The sequence below is a fragment of the Halichoerus grypus genome, chromosome 1, assembly GCF_964656455.1.
Source record: "Halichoerus grypus chromosome 1, mHalGry1.hap1.1, whole genome shotgun sequence".
Taxonomy (NCBI): Eukaryota; Metazoa; Chordata; class Mammalia; order Carnivora; family Phocidae; genus Halichoerus; species Halichoerus grypus.
In genome coordinates this window covers 102,165,687-102,175,570 of record NC_135712.1, presented here as the reverse complement: position 1 = coordinate 102,175,570, position 9,884 = coordinate 102,165,687, and the positions used below count along the sequence as shown (strand labels likewise).

Below are 9,884 nucleotides of genomic sequence, written 5' to 3'. Positions count from 1 at the left end.
AAGGGGACAAGGGGATGGGCAAATTCTCCTGAATTTCTACAAACTCCCGGGTGAACCAACTTACCGTGGTTTATGCTCAGTCCCAGTTCAAAAACTGGAGAGCTGGCTACAAAACCAACTAATGCCCAAACAGCCAGGATAACAGCAATCGAGAAATATGATGCTTTTAAAAAATACTTTGTAAGTAAATAATAATACAAAGAAGACACATGAGTACTGTACAAATGCAGATTTATTTTTCTTCCCTTCATCCATAGTATGAAAAAGGTTGAAAATTGTTAGGAAACCGCTTACATACAAAGCACCTCTGAAATTATGCTTTTCTTCGGAAAACAATTTATAAAAAATAATAAACATTTAAAAATTCAAGTCCTTTAATAAAGTATTTTACACTCCTGAATGTTAAAACTCCTGTGTTTCCTAAAATATAGTACAATTTAAAAAAAAAACTCATAAAGTGACACTGATTTGAATTCCACAGGATCCCTGACAATTAAAAATATGTTCTCCCCTATAAAGTGAATCTGTTCTTCACAGGCAAAACAATATTAAAGTGTATTTCTCTGATTAATTCATTGAGATTTATTTTATTCTCCAGCTAATTCTTACAGTAGACTAATGGTAATTTATAGTTTCTTCAAATAAGTTAACAAAACATATCCAAAATGTTAATCACCACATGCATGATTCTGGGAGAGTGACAATATCTATACATACCCCAAAAAACCATTTCACCAATTAACAAGAGCCAATGTGGCTCATTATTCCCTGGGGCAAATCTTCTTCAAGAAGACATGACAGTTTTCCCTTGGTCCTGCTACAGCTATTTCTGAGTGGCATTTTTCCCCCCAGAAAGTAAATGATCCCAGGGTGAAAGTCAAGAAATGTAGTGTTTAGCGTTGTGATTTTGGAATGTTGATGAAATTTCTAGGGACTCTCTGACCATCCATCTATCCTCACCACATGAGATAAGATCGCCTCTGAGCGTGCACCCCAACATGTGATGGGGACAGGATTACCTTCCTCTCATCACTCTAGGACCAGGTAACATGATTGGTTTACCGGTTTAACAGACCACCAGCCAGACAGGTTGGTAAAGTGAGCTAGGGAAAGCATCCCACCTAAGGAGATATATTGTACCTGGGGGCATGTGTGTCTGTCTGAGTGGGGGCTAAAAGAACTCAGGAATCTCTCGTCATTATTAATGTCACGATGAAAAAAAGCTCAACTAAATTGGTGCAAGTCTAAGCACACTACCACTTAATTGCTAAAAAGTTTTCAAATACTTGATATGAATTTCATAGTTCACAGACTCCAAAAGGAAAATTACCACATTTCTCACCTGACTGAGTGGAGTCATTTTAAGCACCTTTGTAAGGATAGATGTTGGATGGGGAAGCAGGGCAGGATGGTGTGAGCAAGAGGTGCAAAAAAAAAAAAAAAAAAAATCTCGATGTTGTGAAGGTTTTTTTCTTCCTTTAAGTTTTCTAAATATTTTACATTTTCTGTGCCCCTGAATAATGCGAGCTGCAGAGTGGCTGCCTGTGTGCAAGGAGCTGCCTCCAGACTGTGAAGTTCAAGGTCTCATCAAGTCCATACCCAATTACCAGTTGAAGTGGTCTTTGCAGATAAAAGTTCCTGAGGCTTCCTTTTTCAGTTCATCTGCCAAACTTCACCTTTCCTGTAAGAAACCTAACAAAAGAAAGAATCAAACAAATTCAGGGATTCACTGTTGGGGAGAAAAGGGAGCATGCTTTTAGGGAAAATCACTCGGCCATTTCAAAAAGGATCTTCTGCAATGGCTGGGTTTTCCTGAGCTGAAGATAAGCCACTGCAATTTAAAGACTACAGTTACAAGATAATAAAACATCCTGATAAAAATACAAAATTCCACCAATTAACTGGATATTCTGGCCACACAAAGGCACAAAATATTGGTAAATTTTGATTTTTTTTTTTGCTTGTTTGTTTTTAACTCAGAAGAGTTTTGTTTGCCTATTTAATGAGGGAATTGGGCTAATAAGCTAGCTTTTATGATCTCTTTCAGTGCTAAAAAAAAATCTCACAAACCCCTTTATGGTTCTAATGTATCAACAAGTCAAGTGTCTAGTGAGATCAGGAGCAGAGACAAAAAACAAAATAACAACCCATTATAAAGATTTTTCTGTGAGAGAGATTTTTCAAAGCTTATTACTCTGAAGGAAGAGGCTGTGATTATTTGGTTATGACAACACAGAGGCCATTGTTGGCAACAGGCAGAAGCGCCTATATGCAAATAAGCAGATTTCCACACGTGGGCCTCAGTAATTTACAAAATTTCAACATATCCAGGAATATGAATGAAAAAATCGGCACCAAACCTCAGTATTCTATTTGAATTAGCTTGAGGCTTCTGCATCCAAAATCTACTGGGGAAATATGCCCACAGTATCTCAAAGAATCGGGACAGATCACAGAATGATTTTACTGTTCATATAAACTTGTGGGGCATTTACACATTTTTGCATCCTTTTTGGAATAAAAAGCCCAAACAGAATTCCAATAAAGCCCTCTCTCTGACTTCCTGAGGCTTTGGAGAAGTAACACTGCATTTATCAACTACAGTAACAATAGGTAATAAAGGTTTGAAGTGGTTTGACCCATGTGCCAAATCAAGCCACATACACAAAAAGAAGTAATTAAAGACAAAGGAAGGAACTGTGTAGTTTTCTGTATTAAGCCTAGAAACTTTAGCCCTGCTCTGGGCTCTCGGCTTTTCCTCTTCTCTGCTACTGGAGGTTCACTGGCGCCACCCAGTGGCCTTCCCCAGCACTGCTTCAGCACCACAAGGCCTAGAGGCTGAATGTCTCAAGTACCATAATGTAACATCCTTATCCACCCCTTAGCGAGCCTTACTACCCGCCTGGAGCTTTCCATGCATTATCTTTTTTTCATTCTCACAATAAACCCAGGACACAGGGGTTTTTGCATCCATTTGCCAGATAGGAACACAGAGGTTTAAAGTTAGGTTGAGAATTTGCTTAGTCACAAGCCAGCCAGCACCTGAGATGGGATTTGAACCGTTCCTCTGAGCCCACGCGCAAATCAGCTTTACTTAGATCTCTACTTATGGCAGTCCACACGCTTACTCGACCTTTACATAATTCTCTGAACCCAAGCTCACAAATAAAGCAACACATTCTATGGTAGAAAGTTGCTATTTGCAAAGACACAGCTTGATTCTAAGTAAACGACTAAGATAATTTTCTGCTCACCTTTCAGCACATCTTGGACTTCAACAGAAACGTTTTTCAGGCACTTATATAAATTCTCGGCTGTGGCATTACCCTGCTCCTTTTCTTGCCACTTCTTCAGCATCCTAAAGTTACACATCGTAATGTCTTCTTTCTTCTCCCGGATATCATCAATATCGCCAATCTCCAACTCCAGGTTGGCAATGGCAATTTTTATCCACTCCTTCCCCAGCTTCGCGGCGAGGGTAATCAACTGTGCGTCTGTTAACAGCGTTCTGGTCTTTGCTCCATCTAAAAGCAAACAAGGAAGTCCACCATTCCTTTCAACATGTCAATCATTTATAGCAACTTATAATGAAAATGTATTCTCCTTATCTAAGAAAGGACACCATGATTTGTAACATTAGCTGCCTTTAAAATATATTTAAGTCTCCCTGCTTTCCACACTATTATAAGGACTGAAGGGAACGATTTCATATAATAACATTAAACTGGGGTATAATGTTCACAATGGTAATTCAGTAACTCAGGGAATGAGACTGTTTTACAAAGCAGCACAAATTGGGTGGGAATAAAAAAAAAAATCAGACTCCAAAAATAATTTATATAGCTCAAAAAAAAAATACACAGTTACATCCTTGCCCAGCTCTGTGTCTTTGTCTGAATGTTAGTGCCACACATAGACGCTACCTTAAGGGCCACTAAAGCGGGCAGCAAGAGATCTGAATTGCAATTTCCATTATGCCATCTCCTGGCATTCGGGGAGAAGCACAATCCACAGAAAAGTCATGAGATGTATCTGTAATATCTGTTGAACTCTAAAAAACAGCATCATAATCTTGGAGGGACATGTGTCTGCTACTGTTAAACCATCGGCCCCATGAAAAATATGAGCCCTATCACTAAGCTAGATTTTTCTCTTTTCATGTTTTTTAGTTGGTTGTGCAATAGTGTAGCAAAGCTCACTGGTCGCCTAGATTCAGCGAAGGACCATAAAGGCATTACAAATACTAGAGGTGAAATTAGAAGGGAGTGAGAGGTAGAGTATTTTCTGCCCTTCCTCCAGGACCACAATACCTCTGCTCACCTACAGCTGACAATTTATTAATAGGAATGTAACCTTTGTGCTGGGACCCTTCCCCACCTCACAGATCCCTAACCTTCTAGATTGAAGAATGGGTCTAAGCAATGGCCTGCGCCCTCTAGTGGCTTCTTGAGACGTGGTGCATTGCTCCTAGCTCTCCCAATGGCCGCTGCAATGGAAGCTGCTCGGGCAACCTAGGAAAAATCCAAGTTCTCAGGACCATCCCCAGATCTGTTTCTGATTCCGAACCTAAACTTTAACAAGATCTCCAGCTGATTCTATTGAGCCTGAGTGCTGACCATATTTAAAAAGCATCAATCACACTCATAGAGTAAATCTAAAACCACCAGGATGGTGGTGACTTAGTATCTCAAAGAACGTTGTGGAAGTACCTAAAACAAAGTAAATCCTTATTAAATTATTTAGATACCACACTGTCAGCTCCAAAAAGGCTGGAAATCCTTAATCTTTCTAGGGAGCATTTAATAATTTTAATTCTATTTCTACCTACTTGCTATTGGAGCTAATTTTAAAAAGCCAGAAGTTAACTGCATGTAACAAGAAACTTATAACTGTGTCCCAGTTATAAGATGAATACGGTCTGAGGATCTAATGGACAGCATGGTGACTAGAGTTAATACTGTATTATATACTTGAAATTTGCTGAGAGTAGATGTTACATATTGTCGCCACCAAAAACAAAACAAAACAAAAAAGTGAGGTGATGGATGTACTAATTAACTTGATTGGTAAATATTTTACAATGTATATGTGTACCAAATCATCACATTGTACGCTTTAAGTATACACAATTTTATTTGTCAATTACATCTCAATAAAACTAGGGAAAAAAAACGTATTCCAATATAGTTAGGTTTTTAAAATAATTCTAGAGCCTCACTTATTTTGATGTTTACTTAACAAAAATAACAATAAACATTTCTATAGTGATACACAATAAAAATCATCCACATGCCACCCTCACAATGTTCTAGAAAGTAGAGAGTTAACTTGCTTCACTTTACAGAGAGTTTATCTGCTTTCAGAGATTCATACCTTACAAAAATAGTAAAAGAATAGGTATTTTGATGAAGCAGTTTATTTATGGAGTTATATGAGGTTCCTGAAGCCTTGAGAACTTGAGTCTCATATAATTTGAGTCTGTTTTTAAACTTAAGTTTGTAAATTCTGGCTGGACTTGAATTTTGAGTACATACTCCATCTTCTGGTTCCTTGGAGTACTGTTGTTAAACATTTAAATCTCGTATTTTCACAACTATCAAGCCTTGGTCTCTGCCATTTAATTGGAAGAAATTGAGACTTGCCTCCAAAAATTGAGCTGGAGGCTCTTTACCCCAGATGTAGCTAGTACCCATGAAGCCAATGAATGCACACATGGACATTCACAATTTCATTCAATCGACATTCATTGTCTTCTACATAAAAGGCTCCATGCTCATTGCTACAGGAAACATAAAGATGGACGGTTCATAGCCCCTACACTTACAGACTATAAGGGAGCTCCCCCTGGTGCCCCATTCTATTTAGACTGAGTGAAGGGGTTCCACTGGAGGACTCAAACTGGAAAAAGGGTGGGGCCGACCAAGCAGGACCATTCTCCGGGCCTGAGGAGCTGGGACACAGGGAGAAGGTATCTGGGAGGACAGGCACAACTGGGATGTGGCTCCAGAAGACTGACCCAACAGCCGGGCTTGGATGACTATCAGTGGGGGAAACCAGGGAAAATAATTTATAGCCGCTGATGATCTTTCTACACACCTGAAGTGTCAACCTGCTTCATTCTCTTGTCATAGACATCCTCATCAGGTAAGCTGCTAGTCATTTTTCGCCGCCTGTTACCTTAAAAAAAAAAAAAAATCAACAAATTGGCTTTCACTTGTATTTCTTATTTTCTACCTACCTTTTTTTTTAAAAAAAGATTTTATTTATTTATTTGACAAAGAGAGACACAGCGAGAGAGGGAACACAAGCAGGGAGAGTGGCAGAGGGAGAAGCAGGCTTCCCACCGAGCAGGGAGCCCGATGCAGGGCTCAATCCCAGGACCCCAGGATCATGACCTGAGCCGAAGGCAGATGCTTAACCGACTGAGCCACCCAGGTGCCCCTCTACCTACCTTTAACCTGGATTTTTAAGGAAATCATCATTCAGGTAGAAACAAATTGAAAATTTATTCAAAGGTTGTTCAGATGATTAAGAGAATAACAGAATACTTAGCAGATCTTTAGTGATACCACATTTGCCCAGCAAAATAAAAATTCTAGTGGATAGAAGGAACAAAAGAATAGGTTAAAACTCGTTCAACGTCCAGTTAACTAGCACTTACAATTTGTGCTTCTTTTCGAAATGTTCTGATTCTGATCATGCTGAACCCAGTCACCTGTTAAAGGATAATAAGCAGCAATTGGAACAGACAAAACTTGATTTAAAGCAATTTATGAAAGTGTATGAAGCTCTACAGTCTTGGCAGTCTCTCTCAAGTTCAAATATGAGTTTGGGGTTTTAACTTGGTATGTAGGCCAATGCACATATCTTTGAGATAAATACCGAGCACCCCTTCCAACAGGTCCTACAAGACAAATGCTTCCCAAACTCAAGTCATCTGCACACAACTATCCCAATTCTTGCCAAACCCATATGCCAGGTGAAATGCTACTTATTCAGTATTTCTTTACATCTCTAACTACTGTAAACAGAACACTGGTATCACTTGCTATATGGATAAGGAAGTCATAAAGATAAAAAATGTTTATTTTAAATGTTATTTATATGTACTCCACCTAAAACAATCTCATATATTATCATTCTGTACTTTGGAACATTGTACATGGGGAGTTCTTTCTGAACACATCATTGTGATTCTACATCACGTCCCCTGTTTGAGATGCAGTCCCTGCTCTGTAAGGTGTCTGTGCCTCATCCAGGCCTTCTGTAGGCGCCTAGGGTGAAGATGCCTTAATAGTGATGAGCAATCTCAATTAACCATTAGCTTAGCCCCTCCCCCCAAAACACTGGAGACCAGAAACACCTTACAATGCAGAGTTTTATTAAATATGTTTTTAAAAACCAAGCATAAAAGGTCTTATAAAGTGGTCTTTAAAATGACCAAGAGACTTATTCTTAGCCCAGAAAATGTGTTATTCAGATTGTACATGTTGAGTACCTCTATTACAGCGGCATTAGCTGTGGCCAAAAAGTAACATCGAGCTAACTTAAGAGTATAATACTGGGAATAAGAATCAATCCCATCTACCGAAAAGGCTCGTGCTTAAACAAGGACTGAGAATTCCAAACTGCTTCAATCGGGTTTCACTGCTAGAGTATAGAGACACGACAGGAAAGGCAGACTCTGCAGACTGTAACAGGCAGCAATCTGCATGGCGGAAAGACATAAATGTATGACCAGCACACAGCACGCATCCCACGTCATCATTAGCAGGGACCTAATTCATTTGTCTACACGTGACCCAATGGGTACAAAAGAAACTAGCTGAAAATGGACTCTAATGTTGTTCAGATGATACAGAGACTTATAGAATACTTAACAGACCCTTGTTATTATTACATTTGTACAGCAAAATAAAAATTCTAGAGGATAAAATTAATAGAAGAGTGGGTTAAAATTCCTTTGATATCCCGCTAATGGCACTCACCGCTTGTGCTGTTTTTTGGAATGATACTGGATTACGTATGATACCAGGAAAGAGTTAAGGTATTATAATTCAGTGCAAATGATGCAAAAATAATTTCTACTACAAACATGTGGCATTGGCAGGAGGGACCCCAGTGCCATGCGCAGAGGAGGATACAACAGCCACAAGCAGGTTCAGGGTCTTGCCCACACTCACTCACAGAGCTGCTCAATTCTAGGGCTGGAACTAGAACTCATAGGACCTCACTCCCAACCACTCTTCTGCCTCCCTTTTGGCTCCAAAATGTGCCCACTAGACATATGTCTGTTGTTTTAATAACTTCCTTCAAAGAGAATTGAAAGTCAAGGTCAGATCTGCCTGAGGAGGCGGCCAAGGGCAGCTATGGGATGTCCCCCTGCATCTCCCCTCTTCCAGAGGAAGTCCACATCAGCTGCAGCCCTCTCCAACTCCTCCCAGCACAGGGGAGGATGTTGAAAAGGTGACTGCCAAGGGACTTCCCGGCGCAGAAATCTTAAACAAGGGGAATGCGTTCCCACAGCAGAGCTGTAATCACACAGAGCAGGGCTACCAGCTGCAGATCAGATAGGCAGGGTGAGGCAAATGAGACAGGAAATCAGCCAAAACGCAGATGTACATCCAGGTCATGGGACAGACTTTGTCAGGATGTCCCTAATTCACATTAAAGCATCTGAGATCCAAACCTCAGAATGTAAGGGGGGGGGGAGGGAACCAAACCCTCTATGGGCTAAGCCCACCCGCTGCCTGAAGCTTCCACACCTCACTGAACTACCCACTGACCAAGGGGTCTGGCTGTGGGTGCCTGAGAACCAGAGCCTTGCCGGGGTCTTTGTGTCTCTTAAATCAGATTTTTAGATGTTATGGTAATGGAACAATCACTCTACTTGTTTGCCCACCCAGACCGCCCCCCCAAACCCGAGTTTTCATTCAAGATACGAAACACTTACATTCTCTCAGTTTTGCTTTCCATACAATTTCCTCAGAATCCATTTCGACCAAAAGTAATTTAAACTCCACTGGTTGCTCCAAATACACTTCAATGTAACTTTTCAATTTTAAAAGTGAACCATCAACAAATTCAATTTCCTTTAAAAAAAAAAAAAAGTGATTTTTTTTTTTTTTTTTTAAATAAAAGCTGCATTAGTTGACAACATGAAATGTCAAATAAGGAATAATAGAAGGGTCAGTGCTGACTTGAATGCTCACTGAAATTCTGATGCTGGAAATCTCACTCCTTAATCACAGACCCTCTGATTCTCTTGCTTCTCCTAGTCCCTCTTTACTCAGACCTGCTTTTCTCCCTCATTGAGGCTTCCAGTACTTTGGCCCTATTTTTTTAAGGTGTAACTTTTCAGCCCTTTCTTGGTTTCAGTGTTTCATGTTCCCACACTAATCACCCTTTCATAAGTGCTTTTAAGCTTCCTCACCATCTTTCACTTCGATCATTCCACAACCTGGAATTGATTCAAGACATTTACAGAACTACACTGTGTGTTTCATCCACATTGAATTCCCTCATCAAATACCACCTTGCCCCAGCAAACCCTTTCATCGCTATTTTATGGATAAAGGATCTCAGAGAAACTAACTAACTTGCCCAAATCCACACTAGGAAGTGGGAGAACTGAATTCGCATCCACACGTTCTGACTCAACCACCACATTTAACCTCTACATTTATCCACTATAGAGACTGCCCCATGCCTTGGACTTCCTCTGCTCCTCTCCAGACTGGCTAGCAAGCCTGCAGGGAGAAATCTACTTTAAAAAAAAAAAAAATCATTGAACTGCACTGGGCATCACCCTTAAAAACCAACAGTCTTACCCTGTCCCTCTCCCTTTCCATTATAAACCACTACCATTATCCTCACCATGGGTC

General features: G+C 40.1%; 1 protein-coding gene across 3 annotated transcripts in view; it reads right to left on the bottom strand.

The window, feature by feature from the left end:
• Positions 1–214: 214 nt before the first annotated feature.
• The window catches only part of LOC118551454 (NACHT, LRR and PYD domains-containing protein 1a-like), a 31,138-nt gene continuing 21,468 nt past the window's right edge, over positions 215–9,884 (bottom strand). For all 3 annotated transcript variants that reach the window (XM_036117219.2, XM_036117220.2, XM_078069949.1), the window contains 5 exons: positions 8,954–9,092; positions 6,662–6,715; positions 6,097–6,177; positions 3,255–3,524; positions 215–1,692 (listed from right to left, as the gene is read on the bottom strand). In XM_036117219.2, the coding sequence (XP_035973112.1) occupies positions 1,673–1,692; positions 3,255–3,524; positions 6,097–6,177; positions 6,662–6,715; positions 8,954–9,092 (564 nt within the window). In that variant the 3' untranslated portion in view covers positions 215–1,672. The remainder of the gene's footprint in view (positions 1,693–3,254; positions 3,525–6,096; positions 6,178–6,661; positions 6,716–8,953; positions 9,093–9,884) is intronic.